General features: G+C 50.0%; 1 protein-coding gene across 2 annotated transcripts; it reads right to left on the bottom strand.

Annotated features, from left to right (window-relative positions):
• Nucleotides 1-244: 244 nt before the first annotated feature.
• Nucleotides 245-27,377, bottom strand: LOC122390316 (SR-related and CTD-associated factor 4-like). Of its 2 annotated transcripts, XM_043383102.1 has the most exons (21): nucleotides 26,754-27,377; nucleotides 18,418-18,546; nucleotides 17,923-18,084; nucleotides 17,374-17,625; nucleotides 17,042-17,140; nucleotides 16,609-16,773; nucleotides 16,151-16,261; nucleotides 15,671-15,873; nucleotides 15,008-15,336; nucleotides 14,462-14,670; nucleotides 13,884-14,055; nucleotides 13,300-13,524; nucleotides 12,481-13,023; nucleotides 11,979-12,231; nucleotides 11,499-11,604; nucleotides 10,957-11,216; nucleotides 10,315-10,577; nucleotides 8,975-10,099; nucleotides 8,596-8,703; nucleotides 8,032-8,139; nucleotides 245-1,529 (listed from the first exon to the last, which is right to left on the bottom strand). In XM_043383102.1, the coding sequence occupies exons 1-21, from the start codon at nucleotides 26,781-26,783 to the stop codon at nucleotides 1,486-1,488; spliced, it is 4,896 nt and encodes a 1,631-aa protein (XP_043239037.1). In that variant the 5' UTR covers nucleotides 26,784-27,377; the 3' UTR covers nucleotides 245-1,485. The 2 variants fall into 2 exon arrangements, with proteins under 2 accessions (XP_043239037.1, XP_043239039.1); XM_043383104.1 differs by lacking the exon at nucleotides 8,596-8,703 and having other exon boundaries at nucleotides 26,754-27,368.

The raw sequence follows: 27,377 nt of genomic DNA, 5'->3' as shown, positions 1-27,377 counted from the left end.
CGCCTCGACACATCGGGACCGACTCAGCACAGCACAGACTGATGCCCCTACTGGGAAGCACAGTGACGCCAGAGCCTAATTTCTCAGACCATCAAACATTGATCGACCCCACACACCGCCCGATTAGGCCTCTATAGTCGAAGCCATCAGTTCGGCCCAATGAACGACCCACAAGCACCCAACAGTCGAGAGAGCACAATGAAAGCGTCAAAACTTGGCACGGGTCGCTCCCGGTTAAAGGCCATTGATAAATCTAGGGTTTATTGTTAGAAGCGTGCCTATTCCCTACAATGATGAAACAGACCTATGCAAACTGTATTTCCGCAGGATTACATGTGGTTTGACCGAAACGTGCGCAAGCTAAATATGACCGATCCAATGCCATCGTCTTCGTACACGCAGGATTATCCAAACTGAAAAGCCATCTACCTATGAACTATACATGTGCACACCACCCGAATTATTCATCCACTGCCTAGTGCAGTGTGGTTAGTACATTCTGTCACAACTGACAGAGTCAGCAATCCCAACTGTCTCTGATCAGGTGCACAAAGAGCAACAGTCATACAGCGTCCGGCCCAAGTCGGTAGGTCAGGGCTCCGGGCGTGGGGCGTCAGCCAGGCGAGACACGACCTCTAGCCCTGCACACAGCGCGCTAAACACGTCACAGAGATACGCACTGCACCTGCCGAGAGCCCTGACCTCCCGAGTAGCGGACCGGCACACACAGTCGCGAGCGCGCACACACAAAAGCCGTCCAAATGACAATCTTCTCCGCCAGCCAGCGCCCCGGCTAAGCTAGCCTCCTGGCCAGCTCAGTGGGTCTCCTGACCCGCTCAGCAAGCCTCCTGGCAGGCCCAGCGAGCCTCCTGTCGGGCCGGGCGAGTCTGCGAGCCAGCTCGAGCCGCCCGCCCGTCTTCGTCCTCCGGCCGCCCGGCGCAGAGCGTCCGCCAGCCGCTGGCCGGCACTGCCACCGCCACCGCCACTGCACACACACATTGAGACACATGTGTCCTCGGTCGGCACTCTACCTTGCATCTGCGGCTCCGTTTGAGCCCAGACGCTGGTTCAGTCCGCCGCCGGCCGCCGCCGCCGCTGTGTCGAGCCGAGCCGAGCCGCCGCCGCGTCGGGGCCGACCGAGCCCGAGCGACTTACCTCCGGCCTCAGACAGTTCGACACTCACACAGCCGCCGTGCTCCGCCCGCCCGCCGACCCACCCCGTCCGCCGCCCGGCCCGCTGCTCCCGGGTGCCTCCAAAGATTGCTCGGCTGACTCGATGTAAAATGTATTGAGCCGGTAAGCTCAATGCAGTCGCGGGCGGCACGCGCGATAGAAGGCGGAGATAGAAAGAGCGGGACATGATCGACATGACGCGGCGACGACGGGTCCTGAGCTCAGGTGGGCGGCTGACGAGTACCTCGGTATATATCACAGGCGGTGGGCGGGCGCGGCGGCTGCAGCCATCTCGTGGGTCCGGGGGGTTCGTCACCAGCGGGGGCCGGGTCCTCGGCCGCCCTCCATCCACGGACCTGTAACAGCAGCGGACACACAGCGGATTAGCACAGGTTACCGGCCACAGACTGTCTGGGCCAACACCTCAGTGACGTGGGAGTGCAACAGGTACAAAATGAAAATGGTTAATCTTGGATCCAAGGTTTACAATTCGCCATGAAACTTGAAAGAGCATAGTTTCTGTCATAGATAACATGAATCATGTTATCTATGTTTCTGTGTATCCTCATGGAGCCAATTCGTCCAATGACATTGGGGATAATTTGACCTTTGACGACCTCTAGTGACCTAACCTCTGACCTGATATTTAAAATGACCAATGAAGATCAATGATGACCAATGAACTGACCAATGATCGTCGCGCAACACCAAATACTTCCTGTTACTTTTCAAAATTTTGAAAATCTTCGATAGTTTTTCTGCCGAAACTCCGAGTTATATGCCTTAGCAAAAAACGTACTATTGATTATTCCTCATTTATCTAAATGTCTCTTAAAACAATGTTGCAAACTTTTCTCGACAATCAAGTGCTACTTCTTACAATGTGTCTCTATCATGTTGACCATTGTTGAACATTTTTCAGTTATGTAACATTATTCATAAAATAGTTCAGGCTGTTGTTTTGCCTCCAGATTAACTGTGATTGCACACTGCACGGTGAATCTAGCCAGCAATAAATTAACCCTCGCATGTGTGCGGCGTTTGCCAGCTTCTAATGTGTGTGTGTGTGGGGGGGGGGGTCGGTTGGACCCCCCCCCCTGCCGTTTGGCCCCTGATCGAGCTAGAGCTTCGCGGAAAAAACGAGCGTGTTGCCCGTGACGAGAGGAAGCCGATGATACCCAATTTTAAGGTCCTAGGTCATTGGTTGACCTTCCAGGTCAGGTCAATGACCCAAAGTCGGGAAAATCGGGACCTATTAGAAAGTCGTAAAGTATGGCTGCTAAGGGGTTTTTCGAGGTGCTGATCGCGAATATCGTGTTAGTTTTGATCACAGATAATGTCTTTAAGCATTTAGACCAGGTCGGGTCAGGTCAGGTCAGGTCAACCAGTAGGGGTCAACCAGTCATAATTTTCAAAATTTTGAAAATCTTCGATAGTTTTTTCTTCCGAAACTCCGAGTTACATGCCTTAGCAAAAAACGTACTATTGATTATTCCTCATTTATCTAAATGTCTTTTAAAACAATGTTGCAAACTTTTCTCGATTATCAAGTGCTACTTCTTATAATGTGTCTCTATCTATGTTGACCATTGTTGAACATTTTTCAGTTATGCACCATGCTTCATAAAATAGTTCAGGCTGTTGTGTTGCCTCCAGATCAACTGTGATTGCACACTGCACGGTGAATCTAGCCAGCAATAAATTAAGGGCTTACTTTAGATCGTATTCCATCCACCTTATTAAACAGAGAAAGCCTGAGGGCGGGGAGCTTATAAAGAGCCCTGTCGTTTTTTTCGTTCATCAAGAAATATCCGCTAAGGCAAAAACATATCGTCATTAAACTTTCAAAATCATCAGTTTTGCGCAGTGTTCAAATATCGAACAAATCTCTCGATGACTGTTCTGTAGACGACGAATTTTAAAATATTTTTATTAAATCGTGCCCAGACCTTGCTACTATTAGATGAAAATGGTGTCGCATTGCATAAGCCATAAACGACGTCATAATCGAATTACATGACTAAAATGTATATTATAATAAAACGTGTCGCATAACCATGCTTCTACAGTATTATTGTTTTGAACTAAGTATAAAAGGGCGCTAATTCAGTAGTGTTACGAAAAATACCTCAGCCAAGCTCCGGGTTGATAACAAACGGGTTCTCCCATTTTTGGGCGGGTGGCAGAGTGACACCAGCAGCCAATAGTTTTGTTAAAGGAAATCGTTCACTTTTTACATGGAGTTTCGAACTGGAATAACAGTTTTGTAGCTTGAGCTGAGACCAGCATAAATCAGGAGCTTTTACGGCTCAACCTCCTTCATCCATGGCTCAACGATCACCCTGGGCAAAGATTTTCCATTTCTCGTTCCGAAAAGTGTCTTGAACAGGAGTGTGGTGTCTTAATGAAGACATACCCAGAATGCAGCCACCTCAGCCTCAGCATGGCGTCAGCCAATCAGCATGCTGCTTACAGCCAATGGGTTTGAACTACGCAATATGATTGGTCAACACGTAATAAGCTTCCACGTCAAACAATATTTTATATAGAATATAGTTCTTCCTATAATAAAATAAAAAGTTTTATTTTCTTTGCTGACCATTTTGAGCATAAAAATCAAATCCATTACAAAAAAACTAATTTCGGGAAAGTGAACTATTCAGGTTATAGGGGCAACACAATTAAACAATTAAATTTGATTATCGGCTCTCCATTCCGTAGAAATCCACAAATTCACCGTCCTAAATAAAAGCATCGGAAATATGATGAATTAGCTGTAATAATGTCAATCAAATTTTCCAAACATGTTTCAATATTTCCGAGAATACAAGTTCCAGACTCTAAATTGATGATAGCATTATTACACAAAATATGAATTTCGTGTTATGACAAAATCGAAACATTTAAATGGGCTTGCTCCAATGAAAATCGATATGTCCAGGAAGTGGCATTCTACGCTATGATGTACCTTCTCTTCCATGATATTGATGACGCATCCATTTTAGCACACTATCAAATTTAGATCGCAAATCATCTAAAGCCTGGTAAAAGGCCAAAGTTATACTGTGCCCATAGACCACTATGTAGTGGTCTACGCTCTGCCTAAAAAAAAAACTATTGAGCACTGAGCCTATCCTACAATTCATTGTGTCCTATAGCAAGTTGCAAGTTATACGAGGGCTTATTTTCACCAATTCACTTTCTGGACATTTTTACATCTGTGACGGTCCTGGGGAAGGTCACATACATGTCATAACACACAATTAAAAAACAGTGAATCATGTGAAAGTTCCTGTTTCAAACAAGCAGGCCATAACTACAGCCTATTTTCAGAATATTACCATCGGTAACTATCTGCAATGACCAGGCTGCAGCTTATGACCGGGAATCTCTTTAATGGTCAGCCTGAGGTCATAAAGTCATCAACCATCCTTATCTACTGAATTTTTTACAAAAAAAAAAAAATGAGCTAGCACGCCGCGGATGCGGCACGCTCAGACTCCACACCTTTTATAGATTTCTGTTTCCTAACTTTTCAATAGGTAGGCGTGTGGTCAATCTGACACCCTCCATCATAATGCAGTTGGCTGAGATCCCTACTCGGGAATGAGCTTAGCAAGGGGTAACCCTCAGGTAGGTGCCGCTCCCAGATAGGATATACCAGATACAGCCTCTCAAAAAGGTGGTTTCCCTCGATCAAGAAAGTGCCGCCACCACAGATTACAGATAAAGTTCCCTAGACACCAATCACAATTTTGACTTCATCACACATTTGTCAACATTAACTTAAGGAACAAATGAATATTTTTACATGTATCGAAGGAAGAATATTTAAAAGATGTTCCAGTGCGAATTGCGTCCTCCGTTGGATATTCGAATACGAAAAAAAAACATAGAATCCAAGTCTCTAATTACTAGTTACTGAGAAAAAAAACTAGTCGTAAAACAATGTGTGGGGCAAGTAATCCAGCGAATATTGAGTGGTCGGTATCAGCTTCGGGATTGACAAAAAAAAGAACACTCGTGGCATTAAACGTCACTCCCACGACATATCGCATATTTGCAATACAAAATCTACTTTTAAAAGCTAAACAATTAATTACGGAGCGAGCGAAGCGAGCGTAGTCTTTCCGATTAAAGGCGGCCGCACACTCGGCCATTCGGCGGGCGATATTCCGCAAAAGCGGAATGTCGCGGGCGACATTCCTACAGTGGCTTTCCGCTTGTTTTCAACAGTTTACAGGACCATTCGGCGGTGCGATTTTCTACTTAGTATTTTCAGGAACTTTATGTGAAACATTTTATGATAAATATAAACGAATGCAAACTAAATACATTTAAGCAAATACAATATTTGCTTATTTAATGCGATTATGCTATATTTCTGTACAATAAAGTTTTGAATATCTATTAATTTGACATAATTTCTGGAGGAAGTTGCAAAAAAATAAAGCTCGTGATTAATGTAAGCAACCGTGTTTGTCGACAAATGCAAGAAACCTAAAGACAATTGTGGAGAGGCACATAGTAACCCATTATTTGAATTAACCAATAAGTGTATAAAAACCATTGAATATGGGGAAAGAAGTGCCGCTACGATTTTTTATCAAGTGAAGTCTATTTCTCGGCTGCTCCATCAATAGTTGGTGAGTTTCAAGTTCCACAATTTCGGGTGTCCGCGGCGTCGCCGCGGAAAAAGCTGAACCGGTCCAGCCTTTTCCGCAACTCCGCGGCTGTTCGCGCGCATGCGCACTCTACCCGCGGACAGCTAGCTGGCAGCGGTCGGCTGATAATTTTGTCGTTTCGGCAGCTGATTCGGCGTCCACGAAAGCGTAATGTCGCCACGGAATTGCGTTTTTGCGGAATGTCGCCCGCCGAATGGCCTAGTGTGCGGCCGCCTTAACCCGCGCCCCGTAGGGGGGGGGGGCCGAAACGGCCCCCCCCCCTGTCCTTTTCGGTCGATATCTCCTAAACGGCTGGAGATATCGCCACCAAACTTTCAGGACCCCTCCGGGCATCAATTTTACACATTGTGACCAAAAATTATTCCAGAGGCTATGATAGGTTGGCCACAAATGACGTCAGAGTGACGTCATGTTCTGTCATTTTCGACCGAAAAAAGACCTTCGCGAGAAGACCTGTCAGGACTACAGCTTTGAAGATACAGAAAAATGATCAAGACGTAAAAGGTGTAGAATTGACAGGGCTACAAAACTGCTATCTCGAATTTTTGAAATTTTTGAGTTTTGACCCCCAAAAATCAAAAAAGCATTTTTTTTGGATATATTCGCCAAAAAATCCAAAAAGTTTTTTGAGTTTCGAAAAAACCGGAATATATGTGATAGTGCCTACCGTCTTCTATCTACATACCAAATTTCAGATCGATACCTCGTTTTTTGGCCAAGTTATAGCGAAAAAACTGTTCAAAAATGATGACGTCAAATTTTCAAACTCAATTTTTGGCAATTCTAGAACTCGTAGAGAAAAACGAAGACCACGATTAGACTCCCCGTGACGAGCTGCATCGAATCGATACCCATTTTATGCAAAAATATCAACTTTGAAATTTGACCTAATTTGACCTGACCTTGACCTGACCTTCACAAAAACGTGACCTAGGATGGCCCCAAAGGCTGCCTAACCCACATAATCGCATTTGTCATGTAAAATGGACCATAAAACATGTATCACACGACACATTCATATTGTGACCCCCGGTGACCTGACCTCGCTGTGACCTGACCTGGTATCAGTGACCTCAGATAGCAAAGTATGTGTTTGACGAACAATGTACCATCGATGGTTTTCAATAAATTACCAATTTACTCGCTTTCACAGCACATTTCTTGAATTGCCTGTGAACGGTGAAAATCTGACCTTTGACCTGACCTGTGACGTCATCGGTTTGACCTAGGTCAATGAAATTTGGTCACAAGGTAGTTCCCGGGTGGGGCTATCGAACGCCGTTTGAATTTTGAAAATCGGCCGGTAACTTTCCGAGATCTTAGGGGGGGGGGGCCGAAACGGCCCCCCCCCCTACGGGTGGTAGGGTCCGCCGGTAGCCCTACGGGGCGCGGGTTAACGGAAATTTCTGAGTATGAGCGGCCGGCCGGCCTGCCGGCCGTGGTCACGCTTTTGCGAGGCTTATATCTCAGCAACCACTTGACCGATTTACATGCGGTAATTTTTGTAGGGTAGCTTCATTCCTTCTACCAAGTATTGCACTATTCCCGATGCATGTGGGTGACCCCTTATGCACGTGCCACGTGCAAAACGAAGAGGTGTCACTTTTGTAATTGTTGCAATATCTCGGTAACTACTGGGCCGATTGCGCTGAGAGTTGGCATGAAGGTAGGCACCCACTAGGCAATGCATATCAATGTGCCAGAATTGGGGTGCTGCTGCACGTGCGCACGTGCAGGGGTCGATTCCAGATCCCGAGAACGGCTGGACCGATGGCGCTCAAATTTGGTACATGGTTAGGGACCGGTTAGTAGGGTGCCGTGCAAAACTCAGTTGGGACCCATTTTGCACGTGCGCACGTGCAGGGTGCCGCTTCCAGATCTCGAGAACGGCTGGGCCGATTTGCTCAAATTTGTCACATCGCTAGAGACCGGTTAGTAGGGTGCCGTGCACAAGTCAGCTGGAGGTACTTCTTCGAAATTTCGCACGTGCGAGGCTCACCCTCTCGCTCGCTCCGTTAGTCGCCCCAAAAGGCGTTATACTGGTATCATATGTTCGTGCTATCGGACGAGTTGCACGGTTTGCAGAAACTACAACTACAGTAACCGAATACCGCGCTACTGAGGCCTTCCCCACTCCCTCCCATTCCCGAGGCACAGAGCCGCGACAGCGTACCTGGCGGTCGCATCCCCATGGGCCGGGGCGCTCCGGGTACGGGCGGACCCCGCATCCTCAGCACCCGACCGGGTCCTCCGGGTCCGCCCCGGAACATGGGTCGCAGACCTGTCGGCACAGGAACGACAAGGGTCAGACGAGCTGAAGTACGGGACATAATGGGAAACATGGCGCAAGCCGAACGGGAGTGCAGATAGAGGGACGGAAGAGCAAAAAGACAAAAACACTGCACTCGTACACCGGCTTTAATATAAACGCGGCGGGGAAAATTGCAGCGGCGGAAGTTGCGTAGTTACCTACACCAAAAGCAGAAGCTAATAGGATGTCAATGGTGCCGGCAAGGTGATCCGTGCGGTTTTCTATTGCGAGGCGTTAAAAGCTAGACCCAGTATACCGTACAACGTTAGTGTAGAGGTGTAGAATGATGATCAGATCACAGGTTACCAGAACAGCTGTATGATACATGTAGGGAAGCTGTGTTAATAAAGACAGTCCCTTCTCCCTCCACCGCTCCCCACACCGTGCCGTGTGCCGTGTCGTGTGGCGAGACGTCACGTCACGTACCCCTGATACCGGGCGGCGGCGGTCGGCGCGGGCCGTGCGGCCGGAACCCGGCGTCCAGGGCGACCGGCGGCAGCAGCCGGTCACCGACGAACTCGTCCTCGGGCCGGCCTGGCGCGCGGGCACACCACCCGGCGTCAGTGGGCACTCACACCGCGGGCGCGACAAGATGCACCGACACCACAGCAACGTTACGTGAATGTGTTAGGAAAGATATTGAACCGTGCTGAAGAAATGATTACTGAGGGTAATTAAAGGATTAGTAAATTTGACCAGAAATAACGATTTCCTGAAGAAAACAGTGCAGTGACTTCAAAAAGAAGAAAGTTAATTGTACCATCACCGTGCTCTCATGCATCTCCCGTTCCCCTCGTACACTCACCGGGTCCGGCGAGCATTCTCGGCGGGAACCGAGGCCCTCCCCGGGGCCCGAGGAACATGCCCGGCCTGCCGCGGCCCCGCGGGAACCCGCGGCCCGGGGGCCCGTCAAACTCCGGGTGACCATCAAACTCCGGGTGGCCGTCAAAGTCGGGATGACCATCATAGTCGTCATATTCAGGCGGACCGTCGAAATCCGGGTGACCTTCAAAGCCTGGGTGGCCGTCGAAATCTCGTGGGTCTTCAAAATCCGGATGGCCATCGAAGTCGGGAGGGCCGCCGAAATCTCCACTGTGCCTCCGGCCCCGTGGCGGACCGTCAAACCCTCCACTAAGTCTCCGGCCGCGGCGGGGACCGTCGAAATCTAGGCTGGGTCGGCGGCCGCGCGGCGGACCGTCGAATTCAGGGCCCGGTCGGCGGCCCATAAGCGGCTCGACGCCCAACGACAGACGCCGCGGGGAGCTCGGGGCGGCATCCAGTTGTTGTGGCTGTTGTTGCTGCTGTTGTTGCTCGGCCGGGGGCGCATCCGCCGGTGGCTCGCTGTCTCCGGTCGTCGCCTCACCGCTGGCTGCGTTCTCCGACTGCTCGGCGGCCGCCGGAGCCGCCTGTTCACCCTCCTGACCAGCCAGGGCCGGGGCTGGAGTCGGAGCTGGAGTCGATTCTTCCGTCGGTGCTGCGGGCGTCGCCCCGTCAGCCGGCGCCTCCGCCTTCTCTGCCGGGGTCTCGGTGTCCCCAGTAGGTGCAGCCGGCGCTGATCCACTCTCACTGGTCTCCATCTTGGCTTCCCCGTCACCGTTGTCAGTAGTAGCGGCAGCGGTCGTGTCCGGTGCCGGCGCTGTCGTTGCCGAAGCATCAGTCGTGGTTGGAGTGTCAGTCGTCGCCGGGGTGTCAGTCGTGCTCGGAGTATCAGCTGGTTTGTCGGAGTCGGAGCCGGAAGACGGCGGCTGAGGCGGAGCGGTAGCGCCGGCAGACGGCGGCTGAGGTGGAGCGGTAGCGCCTGCAGACGGCGGCTGAGGCTGGGCGGCGGCCCCGGGAGGTGGGATCACCAGCGGCGCCATCAGGGACGGGATGACCGGCTTGGGCTGCTCAGTGGGCTCCACGGTCGTCCATGAGGACAGCGGTGCGCTCGCTGCAAACAGAAAGTCATGGGTCAGCAAAGGTCAGTCCATAGCACTATAACGGCGAACGGTAGGATGAAAATAATGACCAATACATGAAAGATTATAAGATAACACAAGTATGGCGCATAGCCTTATGTCAATCCAAGCCCCATTGGACACTATGTCCGTTGACGGTCGGATCCCCCAGAGCCATAATTTCCCCCCTCCCTTCCTCCCCAATCACCGGGCGCAGCGGGAGTGGGCTGCTGAGTCGGCGGCTGCAGCTGTGACGGCGGCTGCGGCTGAGGTGGCTGTGACGACGGCCGGTCCGCAGACCGCTCGGTCCGTCGGTCCCGGGAACGTTCCCTAGAGCGGTCCCGGGATCGGTCACGGGATCGGTCTCTGGAGCGGTCCCTGGAGCGGTCCCGGGAGCGTTCCTTGTCTCTGGATCGGGACCGGCCCGAGTCCCGCGAGCGGCGGTCGTCGTCGCCCCAGCGGCTGCTGCGCCTGTCGGGTAGGCCGTGGAAGGGTCAGCGCACCCCTCCGATGTTGGATGCGGCGACGGGCGACGCAAGTCTAGTGTTATACTCATGTCTTACTGTGTTGATATTTATGACAAGTTAGGATAGACAAATTTACGGTTAAATTTCCCAAACGCAGTCGTGTTGCCAGCAACGAAACAACCAAATATGACGCAACAATCGATTTTCCTTTTTTAAATGACTGGATGGTAGACAGGACACGCCAACCAAGCTAAATATTCCACAACGAACAGCCACATATGCACTTGCTGAATGAAAGCCACACAAAGTCCTCAACCTGGACCAGTCAGATTACAGATATGCAGGCAATCCCGCCTCGAGCACCGCCCGCCATCGTCACCCACCTGCGGTCGTCGTCCCTGTCACGGTCACGGTCACGATCACGGTCCCTGTCGCGATCCCTGTCGCGACTGCGGTCCCGCCGGAACCGGTCTCGGCCGCCCCCGCGGCGGTCGCGGTCGCGGTCACGCTCGCGTTCGCGCTCGCGGTCCTTTTCGCGCTCGCGTTCGCGCTCCCTGTCGCGCTCGCGCTGCGGCAGCGAGCTCAGACTGGTGTTGGCCAGGTTTGTGAGCCGCGACATCAGCGAGCGGTGACGTTCCTCGGCCTATGGGAGAGAAGAGGGAGGTCAGTGCGTCCAATGGTCACGACGAACCAACGGGCGAGAACACGAGAGGTTGGCAGGGTCAGCCTGACAGCAAAAAAAAAAAAAACAAACAAACAAACGAAATTTGAAATAAGAGCACAAAAGTTGTCAGTTTTCCTAAAATAAATGGAACCGTTCTTCTGACTCCGCAATAATATCACTAATGTCTGCATCAATCTCTCCGGTGATAGCTAGCTGTACTGTAGCATTGTGCAAAGAACATCTGAGAGTGCACAGCCTTACGTCGTCCTTTTCCTTTTTGGTGCTGTCCTCCTTCTTAGGTGTGTCATCCTCGGGAGGAGGGCCGGCTCCCCATCGGCTGCCCCGCTGGCGCCGCGGCGTCTCCTCGCTGACGGTGAAGGAGGAGAGGGTGGGGGTTATCTCTCACTCAACTGCAGCTCATCAGGTACATCGGCACAAGAGGAGACAAAGACGAGACGAAGAATACGCTAGGCACAGGTAGATTTAAGAATGGTGGAATAGGAAGAACGATGCTAAGAAAACATCGAAAAGCATCAAGAACAATAAGCTCACTGTGACATATGAATATCCTTAAATTAATATGCCGTAGATATTTTAAGCTTTCGAAGCCGGAGTTGTGCCAACCTGCATCCCGACTCCCCCTCCATCCCTCCCCCGATTATCTTTCATTATTCCATCCCTCGTACTCTCTCCCCTACCACTCCGCCTCCGGTCATCATCTCTCCCCGTCTCAACGCTCACCGTCTGCCACCGTGCGGTCCCCTGGGCGGCGAGTCGAGCTCTCTGCGACCGTTAGTCTGCGGCGGCGGCGGACCCGAGTCGGTCTCGAGGTCCATCGGTTCGCCGGCGCTGGCCGGGACAGGGACGGTCGGCGCGACACCGGGCGGCGGCAGTCCCAGCAGAGAGGTGGGCGGCGGCAGAAGACCTCCGCCGCCGCGACCGGCTCCCATCAGAGAGGCGATGGGCGGCGGGCCAGAGAGCGGCGGCAGTCCCGCTGAGCGGCACAAAGACACGGCGTCAGGGCGACCGGGACACATAGCTCACGGCAAAGAGCATCAGTCAGATGAAGTCAGAGGCCCCGAGATCGTTTGGGTTGAGATAAAGAAAAACATTCGAAGCTTTAAAAAGTTCGATAACAAAAAGAAAGCCGATTTCAGGTTCACAATGTTCACTGTATTACATACACACGCGCTGACGCGGCACTAAATGCCCAACTGTACCGCCGTTCGTCCGCCCCATTCACCTGCTGTCGATGTGATAAGGTGGCGCGGCGGCTGGCCCGGCAGACCGGGCAGGTTCGGCGGCGGAAGGTCCATCTGACCCGACCCCATCAGCGGGGTGGGACCCAGGCCCGGCGGCAGGCTCTGCAGGTTCGGCCGCAGACCCTGGGGTAGGTTCTGCAGGCTCTGCTGTAAGCCCTGAGGGAGGTTCTGCAGGGTCTGCTGTAGGCCCTGCGGCAGGTTCTGCAGGCTTTGCTGCAGGTTCTGGGCCAGGTTCGGAGGTAGGTTCTGCAGGTTCTGTTGCATGTTGGGCGGCATGTTCTGAGTGATGCTTTGGGGGATGCTCTGAGGTATGTTGGGCGTCATGCTCTGTGATATGTTCGGTCCCGGTATGTTCTGCTGCAGCTGCTGGCTGGTGACGCCGGGCGGCGCGGACATGAGAGGCTGGCCCAGCACGCTGCTGGCTGACGGTAACATCGACGGCGGCGGCATCCCCATGGGCGGCATGTTGAGCAGCGGCGGCCGCGCGCCGCCGAACGGCACGTTCATGCCCATGCTCACCGGCGCTGCGAGGGAGGGGGACGGAGGAGGTTAGTACGCACAGCTGCTGGCACCTGGGATGTAATAATGTCCTAATCTGCCCCAGCGTCGTTTCATCAGCGTAGAATTCCAGGGCGGAGAGACGGACAAAAGAAACAGGCATGATTGAATAATAAGTAAGAGTCAAATGTTTCCACAATATCACATGAGCTATTTTTGCAAGAAAACAAGATAGCGGTAAATTGATCAGTTTTTTTATGCAATAGTACGTTAAAATAGGTACCCCTTATGTCGCCACTCACGAGGTCCGGAGGGCAGCAGTGGCGGCGGGTGGCTCGTCTGTGGCGGCTCGCTCTGGCTGACCGCCATCGGCGGCTGCAGGGGCAGACTGGTGGGCGGTAGGGCTCCGTACGGCGCGCCGGGCACGGGCGCCGCCAGACCGAGCGGCGGCTGCGGCTGCAGCTCGGTCGGTATCGGCACAGAGGACACAGGTAGCTGATCCATCTGGTGCAGCTGCTGGTACCGGCCTGAGGGAAGGGGAGGCCGGGTCAGCCGACGTTGGCGTCACGGGGTCGGCACCGTCATAGGTATGCTCGGGAGGAGTGGGACAGCTAGTTTGGCAGCTCGGCGCCACCGCACACCCATAAAACGCCAGCATGAGCATGGTAAGGGAATGGTATACAATCACGCTGAGTTGAGGACATCCCGCTGGTTGACAGGAGTTCGATGTAAATGGTTAATAATTTTCTAGCATTCCGAGCACATCACTGCTATAATAGCTTCACATGAATCATCACGCCAATGGCAAACAGCCATTAAGCGGCACATGTAGTCTCCATTGTCATCCCACCCCGCCGCCACCCTCCTCCCACGCTGTCCAGCTCACCTCTGAGCCAGTCGGGCACCGACTCCTCGTCGATCATGCCGCCCTCCTCCATGGCGTCCAGGTCGCTCATCAGCGTCAGCCTGTTGTACGGGATGTACGAGCAGCCCGCCTCCACCTCCCAGTAGTCCTTGAAGTCCTTGCCCTTCATGCCCTTGCCAGGCGCCCACGCAATCTGGCGACAGTTGTAGGCGAGAGTTAGATATCAGTCAGTAATTAGGTACCAGGAAGATCAGAGTCATACATTACCAAGTCATACGGGCTTGGAGCCCGGCCCGCTAAAAGATAGCGCTGGGACAGTGATAAGCACTCCAAACAAGTTATCACACAGAGAGACGTTACATGTCCTTGGCCCAAGACGTATCTAATGGCGGGACGATTGGCATGAATGAATGAATTAGTGACCTAAAGAAAAACGGTAAACAGCTTAGAATAACTATTCGGGATGCATCATACAAACATCAGAAACACTGCAAACTTGTCTGTACTTCAGGACGTAGTGAATGTAAAACGGCGCTACACCGTAGTAGCTCCGACCAGCAACTCTCCACACCACAGCCTGCCGATCTTCCCACACTCACCGTGATGGGTTTGCCCTGCATTTTGTGGTTTTTCAGTTTGAGTAGCGCGCGCGCCGCGTCCTGTCGCCGGTTCATGCAGATAAAGGCGCAGCCGCGCGGCGGGATCAGGTCGATACTGAGCACGTCACCGTACTCCCCGAACAGGTCACTGAGGTCCTCCTGGTGCACCAGCTTGGAGAGGTGGCCCACCCAGAGCGTGGTGCTGCACACTGCAGACGCGAGCGGAGGGGCATGGCGGTAAGACAGAGAGCTTACGACCAAGGCGATAAATATCAGGCATAGGCGAGATAGTCTCGAGGCTTCATAACCGATCATAAATAAAGTACAAGAAATGAATGACTCCCTAGTGTGACTTGCCAAGGTGTGATACAAAGATGAAAACGTTTTGAGCTAAATCGGGACATTAACGCAAGTCAAATTGGGGTGTGTCCACCACAAGTACATTTCAATTATCAGCTCAATTCATATCAGCTACAACCACACCATATCCTGCTCTGGCACCGCGCCAAGTTTCGGCAGCCCGCTCGAAGTCGACTATACACCCACCTCCCAGATGGTCCGCCTTGAGGTCGGGCAGACCACGCTTCTTCCTCTCCCGCTCTCTCTCCCTCTCCGCCTCTCGCTCTTTCTCGCGCAGCCGTTCCAGCTCACGCTCTCGTTCTCGTTCTCGCTCCCGCTCACGTTCGCGCTCTCGTTCCCTGCTGCGGGAGCGGCTGCGCGCGCGTCGGCCGCGGGAGCGCGACCTATCGCGACCGCCGCGCGACCTCCTGCCGCGGGACCGCGAGCGCGACCGGCTGCGCGAGCGGGAGCGGCGCCGGCGGCGGGAGCGCGAGCGCGAGCGGCTCCGGCGGCTCCGGTCACGCTCGTCCCGGTCCCTGTGCAGAGAAAAATGGGAGAGAACATAGTGTAAGTGAAGGGCTGGATCAGCGCTGATTTAACGGAGACAATAGCAACGCGGACCTAACGAGACATTTCATGGTAGAGGTGAGTAGATAACTGATGGCTGATGGTAAAGAAATCAAGATAATATGCGAAATAAGATACTATGATAAAACAGCAGGACATAAACAACACATAAATGAGCCGCAAATGATACTCCCATCTGCGCTCCTATCACGTTTCGTCCCGTTTCGTCCATCCTTAGCCTGTCCACTCGATCGTTCATCCCAACCATCCACGAGCCCCGCCCCCTCCCGCCCCGATCGTCACCTGTTGCGCTCGTCACCGTCCGTGTCCGGTCCGCGCTCGCCCTCCTCCAGCGGGCTCTGGTGGCGGCGCGCCGGCACGGCCAGCTCGGGAACCTCCAGACGCATGTCGCGGTCACCGGTGGCCGACAGGGGTGCTGTAGACATCATGGCCATCTCTCCCGGCGCCGGCGGCTTCAGCTCGATCTCACTGGCGAACGGCAGGTTCTGTGCGGCGCGGGAGGGCGGAAAGTATGCGTAAGATGGTGCACAGACGGGGGAGGTAGAAACGGGCGACAAATATAGGTATAAAACAGCAGAGTTCAGAGATGGTCGCAAGGGGTGAGCCACAAAATGATCTGTGTCACTGGATAAGGGGTGAAATGCTTCAAAAAGATGTGTTATCCAGCTGGTAAATATAAAAGCGACAATGTTATTCAAATACAGAGAATTAGAGCTCTTGTAGTGGTAGAGGGAGAACGACCAAGCAGCATTCGTGACTTACGCCGACCGTCTGCGCCAGCTGTTTGTCGAACTCGTCCTCTTGCTGGCGGAACTTGCGGTCGCGCTCGGCCTGTTCCAGCTGCTTCTGAGCCTGCAGCGTCTGCTGAAGACCCTGTGGAAGAAAACGTGACAGACTGCTCAGCTGGGCCCCGGCGGACAGTTCACTACCATGGCAGTAACTGGGAAAGCAACAGCGATAACGAAAAAAGATGATAATATCGAAATGCTATCCGCAAGTGCAAACTCAACCATTCGAAAAGTTAATGAAAAGTACTAGCACAAGACATTCATCATAGTTCTCACATCAATATTCACATGAACTCACATCCAAAGGGGGCTAAAAATAATTATAAACCGTCACTGCACTACCATACGACACTGCTAACTCCGCTCACAGCAGGCAATCTAGCAGCCCACGGTCTTAAGCCATCCTAATAGCAAACCCATCACCGTACGTACCTGCAGCTGTTTGAGCACGTCCGGGTTGGTGAGCAGCGTGCCCAGAGTCTCCAGCGAGGGCTGCTCGGGCTGTTTGAGCGCCCCGCCGCCGCCCGGAGTGCCGTCCGGCTCCTCGTCGTAGTCAAAGTCGTCCTCCAGTAGCCGCTGGTTGAACTTGGGGCCCGTCTGGGGACGAAAAGGGTAAGTTAGATTACCAGTCACATAGTTTTGAGGAGTTTTGAGCAACCCGAATGTAGAGATAATCGACCAGCGACATAGTTAGGTTTGAGGGAGAGTGAGATATTACCGAAAGAGCAGCCAGGCGTGAGCCAGAGCGGCGTCCTCGTATTCCAACAGCCGATATATCGCTGCGACTGAAGCTGCTCGGGCCCGCCGCGCTGCGGCGACCTCCCCCGTCCCGCTGCAGACTAACCGACACAGCAACACTACGCACCTGCTCCGGGGTGGCGGTGGGCTGTGCCAGCAGCGACTGCAGCTGGTGCAGCTTCTGAATGAGAGTGGGATCCACCTGCGCGCCACCACCGCCGTCCGCCTGCGCGCACGGCACATAGTGGCAGATGGTCAGCACGCAGCGGCGCGTGGAACGACACCGGGCAAACGAGAAGGCGCCACTCGGCACGGAGGTGATCAGAGTCAGACTCAATTTCAATCCGACCATAATTTTAACCCATTCATTCACTGACCTAGCCGCACCCTACTGACAGACCCACCCCAGACGGGCAAAATCCCCCCTCCCCCAGTACGTCCGCTGTGGCCGCCACTCGCCTGTCGAGCCGACGGAGTCGTCATTTGGTCGCCGCCGGCCGCCGACGCGCCCGAGGGCGTCGAGCCGGCCGCGGCCGTCGTCGCCGCTGGTGTACCCTGCTGCTGCAGCTGCTGCTCCTTGGCCAGAATCTGCTGCTCGATGGCGCGGCTGGTGGCGCTCTCTGGGTCGGCCAGATCGAATATGGGCTGAATGACCTCCGGCGGGAACACCTGGTTCTTCTGCCACAGGTTCAGTACCCGGATCACCTTGCTCTGTCAACGTGGACGGGAGATGGCGACGTCAGGAAAAAAAGGACTTCGCTATGGAGCTGGTGGACAATATAAGACCACGTATATGCGTATTTATAAAATGTCGAATTTATTCATCCATCTATGCAATGCATACAATGTAAGTTTGGAGAAATGTAAAAGCATAATTATGTTTTATAATTCTACTGCATAAAACATAATTATAAAATGTAGAAGCATTAGCTGAAAAACTGCAAGGTGTACGCACATGGGAAATTAATGTACGAACCGCAATTAATCAAATCAAACCGTCTTTCTCACCTTGTCCTCAGGTGGACACTTGAAGATGTGGTAAAATGTGATGGAGAGGTTTTTGGCGAAGCGGGGCGCGAAAACGTCCCGGTCGACGCCGAACTGGTGGCGGGACTGACGCACGATCGAATCGATCACGTACAGGCCAGGAATTTTGTACTCGGTGCGGCACTGAAACGGAACGCACACCGGCGTGTGTCATTGGTCTGGGTTGGAAGGGCAGCCCGACAACATTGATCATCGCTGGTATGCGTCAAAGAAATGACAAGAGAAATTAAAAATGGAAGGTAAATATTAATGACTAAAAAATAATTGTGAATTTTCATTTCGCAATGGAATTACAATGAGAGTCATATGCGAAAACTGCCATCAAATACCGCTAATATCTCATAACGATTATGCCAATTATTTACAGACATTCTAAAAAACGAAGCATTCGAAGAAAATAATCAAGGCATATCATTCAATCTTTAGGTGACAACCTGCGATAATTTTGGCACTCACCTTCTGGAGGAACTTCTCAACACTTTGTACAGCATGCTTGTAAAACTTGATGGCTCGAATGGCCCCCTTGGTGAGCGATGTCATCTTCACCTTGGATATCGGCGGTTTCTGGTCGTAGAGCGACGTGAGCTGTAACACAAATACAACAAATATCCATGAGAGGCGAGCTTACGTAGCAAAAAAGTAATAATAAAATGAAAATAAAGATAAAGTAGCAAAAGTAAAGACGTTAAGTGACGAAACAAGAAGTAGCTCAAGAAGTAAAGAAAATTATTGTAATTGTTAATGATGATAGCCTTGACTTATGCTCATACAAATAAAAGACCATGAAAAGGATGCAGGTTGACGCCTTCAGTTTTGGGGAAACACCTGGCAAAACGAAATGGTTAACTCGCGCCTCGCTGGGGATCCTGGATTTCCTCGCCCCGCTGAGGGGGGGGGGGAGGGCGGTTGAGCACCCCCTTCCCCAGCTAACCCGGCTCCTAGGCCACGTAGCGGTACGGGGAAGGCCGCGTTCGAAAGAGCGTCAAAAATAATGACGAAATTACATCGGGCGCTTTTTCGATTAGGTCAAAGGTCAGGCCACCAGATGTCATCGAAAGCAAACTTCGCCGATTTTCAGGTTCTATGTCGACAATTTTCAACATACCAACGAATAGCTCGAAAACCAATAAAGCTACAGCGTCCCGGAAAAGCGCATTTGATAGCCCTTTTGACGTTCTTTTTTAGTCATTCTCTAAAATTTGACCTAAGGTCAACGGTTTTGTCTCCAGGGGGCAAACACTATCAAAATAGATTATTTTTGCGCAAACAGTTTTTCACAACTTTTGACTCAGACTTTGCACGAGTTTAATTTTACCAACATCATGTTCCTCTCGTCAAGATGCATCGAATGAACTAGAATTTGACCTTGAAAGATTAACTTCAAAATTTGACCTAAGGTCAAGGTTATGACCCGACCGAAAAAAAATATGTTGTATAACATTTGATTCGTATTGTTGAGCTGAACATATCTAGGCGTTTTCATCGCCTAGCACGCCTCTATCAAAAGTTATTCGTGAAAAACTGTTAGATACCTACCTACCATTCTTCCTTGACCAGAGGATCTCGGGGACATAATGAGCGGTCACGGGTGCCATTTTTCAGGTCAGTGCGTCATATTTACTTGTAAATCAGTGTTTGAGAGTGTTAAGAATGACGTTCGTCCAAAAGAGGCGCCTTTCAATTTTCTCCCATTGACTTATAACGGAAAAATCACAAATCGAAATGACCGTAGGTCAACGATCTCAGCATTCCAAGATAAGAACTTTGTACATACATATTGTCGCTCTTATCGATCGCTGAACGTTTCAAAGCAATCGGTCACTGAGTGTAGCTTTGGCAGACATTGAAACTTTTTTATGAGGTGAGGTCACTTGATGAGACCTGGCGACCTGACCTTGAGTGGCCTTGGTCTGAAATTCTGACATGAGCAGAAAAGATACATGATAAGGTGACGCCATCGTTTTCTAGATATTCACGAAAAACCGCAGAAGGTGTTTACCCCCCCCCCCCCCCCCGCCCCCCAGTAGCAGCGAGTTTAGCACTCGCCCGTATTGAAGTTTTGCCAGAAGCCAACTTACGGGGGTCCGTTGAACCTCCCCCTCCAAGCCGTTCGGCAGTCCGCAGTCGGCACCTGATGGAGGCACCTGATCGGCACTAACTTCACGAGAAAAACGAGCAGGTTACCCGTGACGAGAGGAAGGTGAAGGTTCTAGGTCATTCACTGGCCTTCCAGGACAGGTTAACCCGCGCCGGGCCGGGGGGGGGGTGTTTGAACACCCCCCCCCCCTGCGGTTTTTCGCAGATATCTCAAAAACGGCGGCCACCGTTTTTGACACACCTGTTCGTGCATCTTTTCCGCACATGGTTTAAGAAATTTCAGACCCAGGTCGCCTTAGGTCAGGTCACCAGGTCACGCCAAGTGACCTCACCTCAGAAAAAATAAGAATGCTCGTCATAGCTACACTGATTGATCGATTGCCTTGAAACTTTCAGCGATTGATTAGAGCAACATTATCTATAAAATTTATATCTCGGAATTTTTATATCTGTGACCTAAGGTCAGGTGAATTTTGCGGCCCCTCCATTACCTATAAGTCAATGGGAGAAAATTGAAAAGCGTCTGTTTTGCACGGACGCTATTCTAGACACTCTCAAACATCGAGATGTAGGTAAAATTGACACACTGAACCGGAAAATGGCAACTGTGACCCCTCGTTATGTCCCCACGGTCATCTCAGGTCACGCACAGAATCTAACAGTTTTTCGCTAATAAGTTCTGATAGAGGCGTGCTAGAGCGCTGAAAACGCCTTATAATTGTTCGGCTCGACGTTGCGGATCGACTGATATGCAACATTACCTTTTCCGGTTATGTCATGACCTTGACCTAAGGTCAAATTTTCAAGTTGACCTTCAAGGTCAAATTATACTCATTCGACGCGCCTCGACGAGAGGAACACGATGCTGGCAAAAGTTATGTCATGGCTCTTTTGAGTCAAAAGTTATTGCCGAAAAAAAAAACGTTTTTCGTAAAAACGGCTATTTTTGGAGTTTTTGCCCTCTGGAGGCTAAACCGTTGACCTGAGGTCAAATCTGAGAACATTACTCAAAAAGGTCTGTAAAAGGGCTATCGAATGCGCTTTTCCGCGGCGCTGTAGCTCGATCGGTTCCCGAGATAGCCGTTGGCAGATTCCAAAACGTTGAAATAGTCAACATTTTACCTTTGGTGACCTCTGGTGACCTGACCTTTGACCTGACACAAAAAAATGATCGAAGTGTTTTCGTCCTTATTTTGGACGTTCTTTCGATTGCCGCTTACCGCGTGTCGCTACTTGGCCCAGGAGCCGAGTTAGAAGGGGGGTGGGGTGTTCAGACACCCCCCCCCCGGCCCCGCGCGGAATCTCAGAGCACCGGCCCGGCGTGGGTTAATGACCCAAAAGTCAAGAAATCGGGACCTGCTAGAACTTCAAGTGATTTTGTTATCGGGCTTTCGAGGTGCTGATTTCGAATTTCGTAGTAGTTCTGATCAAAGATGATGTATTCATGCATTTCGGGCAGGTCAGGTCAGGCCAAGTCAGGCCAACCAGTAGGCGCCTCTCACGCTATCCATAGTAGGTCTGGTAGGTATACAGCACCACCGACAGCTCCGCAACATATTGCATAGGCAGTAGGCACCAAAGCTACTTCTTAAATGTTCAAAAGAGTAATCAATTCGAAATCAGCTCCAAAATCTACCCAAACAGTCGTAAACTTGGAAAAAGTCACCCGAGGTCACCAAAGGTCAATGACCATGACACCTATCATATAATACATGCGACAAGCAGCTCTGCGGCATTTCACATGCGAACAATTGTCTATTTAACACAAAAAGTGTGGAAACGCACGGATAATGTGCAACGACATTCGCCGAATCGCAAACCGGCCTGGTATCGTCTTGATAACCAGGTCAAAGGTGATCTGGCCCAGGGTCATGAAATTTTCAGGGTATGTGTAAAGCTGCCTGAGTAACCCAACGATATTAAAAGTTTCGTTACAATGGGCCATTTTTTCGCGTGATAAAATCCGATAGTAACTAAACTTTATGACGTTCTAACAGGTCCCGATTTCCCCGACTTTTGGGTCATTGACCTGACCTGGAATGTCAACCGATGACCTAGAGTTAAAATTGGGCATCATCGGCTTCCTCTCGTCACGGGATACACGGTAATTTTTTTCCGCGAAGCTCTAGCTCGATCAGTTGCCAACCGCGAGGGGGTCGTATCACCCCCCCCCCCTCTGTGCAGTCGAAGGACGCAAAAAAGCCTGTGCCGGCGAGGGTTAAGGCTTAATTTAAGAATTCATTTTCCCTCTGAGAAAAAAATTGGTGTAGGATATGGGTATGCCAGCATTGATATAAGTATTCCTGAACTACCTATATCACCAGTATAACGCCTTTTGGGGCGACTAACGGAGCGAGCGAGAGGGTGAGCCTTGCACGTGCGAAATTGCGAGGGGTACCTCCCACTGACTTGCGCACGGCACCCTACTAAGCGGTCTCTGGCGATGTGCCAAATTTGAGCACAATCGGCCTGGCCGTTCTCAAGATCTGGAAGCGGCACCCTGCACGTGCGCACGTGTAAAATGGGTCCCAGCTGACTTTTGCACAGCACTCTACTAACCGGTCCCTAACCATGTACCAAATTTGAGCGCCATCGGTCCAGCCGCTCTCGAGATCTGGAATCGACCCCTGCACGTGCGGCGCACGTGCAGCAGCACCCCAACTCTCGCACATGGATATGCATTGCCTAGTGGGTGCCTACCTACATGCCAACTTTCAGCGCAATCGGCCAAGTAGTCACCGAGATATTGCAACTATTACAAAACTGACACCTCTTCGTTTTGCACGTGGCACGTGCATAAGGGGTCACCCACATGCATCGGGAATAGTCCAATACTTGGTAGAAGGAATGAAGCTACCCTACAAAAATTACCTTATGAAAATCGGTCAAGTCAAAGTGGTTGCTGAGATATAAGCGTCGCAAAATCGTGACCACGGCCGGCCGGCCGCTCATACTCAGAAATTTCCGTTATTCTACGTAAGACTCCGCTCGCTTCGCTCGCTCCGTAACAAATTTCAACTCCTGCTGATTGCGGCCTCCTTCAAACCGACCTCACCAACATTCGCAAATGGTCCACCGATTGGTGTCTTTCTCTCAACGCTCAGAAGTGCCTTTCGTTTACGATCACTCTCAAAAGAGCACCCATCCTACATACCTCCCTTGTCAACAGTTTCCCCCCTCAGCGTGTCGCAGAAGTTCGCGATCTTGGAATTGTGCTGCACTCTAAACTAACGTTTTCGGCTCATATTATCAGTACAATAGCAAAAGCAAACAGAGCCCTCGGACAGCTATTCAGATCTTTCCATACCGGCTTGCCCAGACAAAAACTCTATTAGAAGGCTCTGATCGTCCGATCTATTCTTGATACGGTAGTGTTGTGTGGTCTGGCGCAGCCAAAGTTCATTTAAAACGGTTAGAACGAGTCCAGCACAAATTCCTTAGGTGGTTAGCAGCTCGAGCCGATGGCACGGACAGATTAATTTGCTTGGAACCCCGTCATCTTTTACACTTCTTCCATGTTTTATCACTCGAGGCGCGACGCACTCTGTTCGATCTTTTATTCCTGAAAAGCATTTACTCTGGACGGATCGACTTGTCTTTTTTATTAGCCTCGTTCGCATTACATGTACCACGTCGTCCGATACGGAACGTCCAGTTGTTTAACCCGCGCCCTGCTGGGGGGGGGGGGTTGAACCCCCCTTGCGGTTTACGCGAATACCTATCTCAAAAACGGCGGCGCGAAGCGTCGCCATTTTTGGCGCACCTTATCATGCATCTTTTCTACATATGTTGTGAAAATTTCAGACCCAGGTCACTCAAGGTCAGGTCACCAGGTCAGGTCAAGTGACCTCACTACATAAAAAGTTTCAATGTCTGCCAAAGCTACACCGAGTGACCGATCACTTTGAAACTTTCAGCAAGTGATAAGAGCAACATAATAAACAAAATGTATATCTTGGAATTTCGATATCAATGACATAAGATCATGTAACAAATTTACAGGTCAGGTCAGTCAATTTTGCGACCTCCCCATTATAAGTCAATGGGAGAAAATTGAAAGTCGCCTTTTTTTAGACGGAAGTCATTATAAACACTCTAAAACACTGAATTACTAGTGTCTTTGACACACTGAGTATGAAAATGGCACCCGTGACCCCTTTTTATGTCCCTGGGGTCATCTCATGTCACCAATGATATCTGACTGTTTTTCGCGAATAACTTTTGATAGAGGCATGCTAGAGCGATGAAAACACCTTAGTTGTGTTTGGCTCGACGATACAGATCGACTGATATGCAATTTGACCCTTACCAGTCAGATCATGACCTTGACCTGAGGTCAAATTTTCAAGTTACCTAACCTTTCAAGGTCAAGTGATAGTTCATTCGATGCGTCTTGACGAGAGGAACACGATGCTGGTAATAGAATGTTCGTGCAAGGTTTGAGTCAAAATCTATTGCAGAAAAAAAGGCTTTAAAAAATCGGCTATTTTGGCAGTTTTTGCCCCCTGCAGGCAAAGCAAGACCGTTGATGGTAGGTCAAATCCGAGAGAATTGCTCAGAAAGAGCGTTAATCAGGCTATCAAATGCGCTTTTTCGCGGCGCTGTAGCTTTAGTAGTTTCCGAGCTGTGCGTCGATTTGTTGAAAATTGTCGACATCTAACCTAAATCGGCGAATTTTGGCCTTAACCCTATTCCTGGCGGGCTCCGCCGGGACAAGAAACTGGCGGGGGGGGCCGATTCGCCCCCCCCCCCCTGAGATCTCGAGAACGAAGCAAGATAGCGACAAACGGTAAACGGCATCGGATACGCATGGACAAGGTCTACAATTTTTACTAAGGTCATTTTCAGGTCAGGTCAAAGATGACGTCACAGGGGTCGAAAAAGTCAAAATGGCGGCGCTAGATATGGAGAGTTTTTCTCGAATAACTTTCGAATTAGTCAAGATAGGAACAAACTAAGGGCAGCATCGTGATCCTCTCGTCAATCCGCATCGAATGATATATATGTTGACCTCGAAAGGTCAAGGTCAAAGGTTGACCTCAGCTCACGTGACCTCGAGGTCATCATGCATATCATTCGATGCGTCTTGACGAGCTGAACACAATGAGACCATCCACGCGTCTATATCTTGTTCCTGTACGGAGTTATTGGCCAAAAACCTTTGGTGACCTTTGATGACGTCACATGACCTCACAGCTGCCCAACAGCAAAACAGACCTCAAGGTAGTGAAGGTTGATCGTATATGAAGTCATGTATGGTATATGGGGCCATTCCGACCCGTTTTAGTGGTAAAAACAGGGAGTTGATTTTTCCCCCATTGACTTATAATGGGGAGGTCGCGAAACTGACCTGACCTTAGGTCACCGATATCAAAATTCCGAGATATACAAATTGCACATACTGGTACCCTAACTAAAGCCTGAAGAGAAGAAATTGATCGGTCAAAAACTCTAGCTCTGGCGTGATTGCAAACTTTTCTGAGGTAGGGTCAAACCCCCCCCCCCCCCCCCACAGCAGGGCGTGGAAATCCAGGACCCCCAGTAGGGCGCGGGTTAATGTGCCCTTTGCTCAAGTTTCGATGGTAAAGACATGAACTTTTAATAGACTGGCGGCACAAGCAAATGATTTTATCGCCGGGAATCCTCAGGTGGATTTCATGTCAGATACTTTTAGCTTTTTTAAATCATTCTCGGTGGCCCACTGCAGGAACATGCCTTTTAGATCCGTGTCTTAGAGATTTTTAAAGTTTCTTTGTACTATTTCTATTTTTTATTGCTTTTTTCCTTTTACTTTTGTTTTATTTTTCTGTGTTCTTTATATTATATCGTTTTATTTTATGGCTCTTTTATGGATCTCTGTATTTTTAAGTGTCATCTATTGCAAATGAGTGAGTGTGTCATGTTAGTGTTCACCTTGTGTGTGTATTTTATGTTGTGATATGACTTCGCCTGTTAGTGGGCCATGAGCTTGTTGGTGATTTATCTGAATAAATATATAAATAAATAAATAAATAAATAAATAAATCATCGGGTCAAATGGTTCTTCAATTAATTTGACAATGTCTGACCAGCAAATCAGGTTGAAGATTACAAGGGTACAATATGTGCCACTAGCAAACTAATTCATTCATTTATATTCCAAAAATGAAAAGTAAAGCTCCAATTGATGAATTGAGATAAGTTGTGCTGAAATGGGTTGAGGTGAGATGAGGGATAAGAAAAAGGCCATTGAGGGCTGCTCACCATATGAGGACTCTAGAACAGATGACTTAAAGCCAGAATAAACACTGTTGTCTTAGCACCAGGAGGTTTCAGTTTGAACAGGTAGGTATCAAAACAGGCATCACACACTGAATCAGGAAATATGAATTAGAATGGTTATGCAGTGTCATAATATGTCTTCTTAGTGTGCAATTTGTCTCAGACATTTATTTTTTCTGCTTAGTGGATTGAAACATTGCAGCCTCATGCAGCCTGCAATAATGTATAAAAGCAAAAGATTTTCTTGAAACTCCTTGTGCAAACAGTGATGATATGTAGGTGGCAGACAATGGCTTCCGGTGAAGAACAGTGAATAAGTCATTAAGATACGTTAAATAAAAACATGACTACATACATACACATGAACACCATTGGCACCAATTGACATTGCCACCAAAGGTTCAAAATAATGAAATAACCAGTTTGCTACTCACCTCTGCGTTGAATGCCTTGACTAAATCCATGGCTGCTCTTGAAGGTGCTAACTATTGCAAAGAAATGAGAGCAAACTACAAACTGCTAACAAATTATGGGCACATTTTTACTCATACAAATATGAGTAATCAACAACCAGTCCTAAGCATCAACAAAGGACTTTATCTATTGCCCATCTTGTCTTCAATATAAAACACATGAAAGTCTGAAGCACTTGCAGAATTTTGACTTGCCGAACAACACTGACGAGGACTGGGACTACATGGCCAGTTTTAACTTCATAACCACAAATTGAGTAGGTGACTCTGATACAATAACATCTAGAGTTCTGAAAATGGTGCAATTTTTATATCAAAATTTAGCAAGTGGCTTAGATATGAAAAATCCAAGTTCACAACCTTTCGATGGCCTAAGCACAACCGAATCGGATCCACCGTCCCACGTTCTTCCAGTACAATGTCAAGCTGACTTTTTGATTTCAATCAAGTCTTGTGATGTTCCTTATGTTAAATATACATGTTTTCACCAGAGCCTCATACATTTAACACCAAAATTCACTAAAAACTTCAATCATGCACACAATACGCCGCCGACGGCCACCACCACGCCAGCAACACTGCGTC

Source organism: Amphibalanus amphitrite, unplaced genomic scaffold (genome assembly GCF_019059575.1).
Source record: "Amphibalanus amphitrite isolate SeventyFive unplaced genomic scaffold, NRLGWU_Aamphi_draft 000391F_arrow, whole genome shotgun sequence".
Taxonomy (NCBI): domain Eukaryota; kingdom Metazoa; phylum Arthropoda; class Thecostraca; order Balanomorpha; family Balanidae; genus Amphibalanus; species Amphibalanus amphitrite.
Note: the sequence above shows the minus strand (reverse complement) of the source record. Positions and strands in the feature narration are given on the sequence as shown.

Excerpts from the sequence above, each read along its gene's own strand:
- LOC122390316 (XM_043383102.1), bottom strand. The coding sequence starts at position 26,783 with ATGGATTTAGTCAAGGCATTCAACGCAGAG. Across the intron at positions 15,337-15,670 it reads GACGGTGACGAGCGCAACAG|GGACCGGGACGAGCGTGACC; the intron begins GTGACGATCGGG and ends TTCTCTGCACAG. Across the intron at positions 10,578-10,956 it reads GACAGGGACGACGACCGCAG|GCGCAGCAGCCGCTGGGGCG; the intron begins GTGGGTGACGAT and ends CCTACCCGACAG.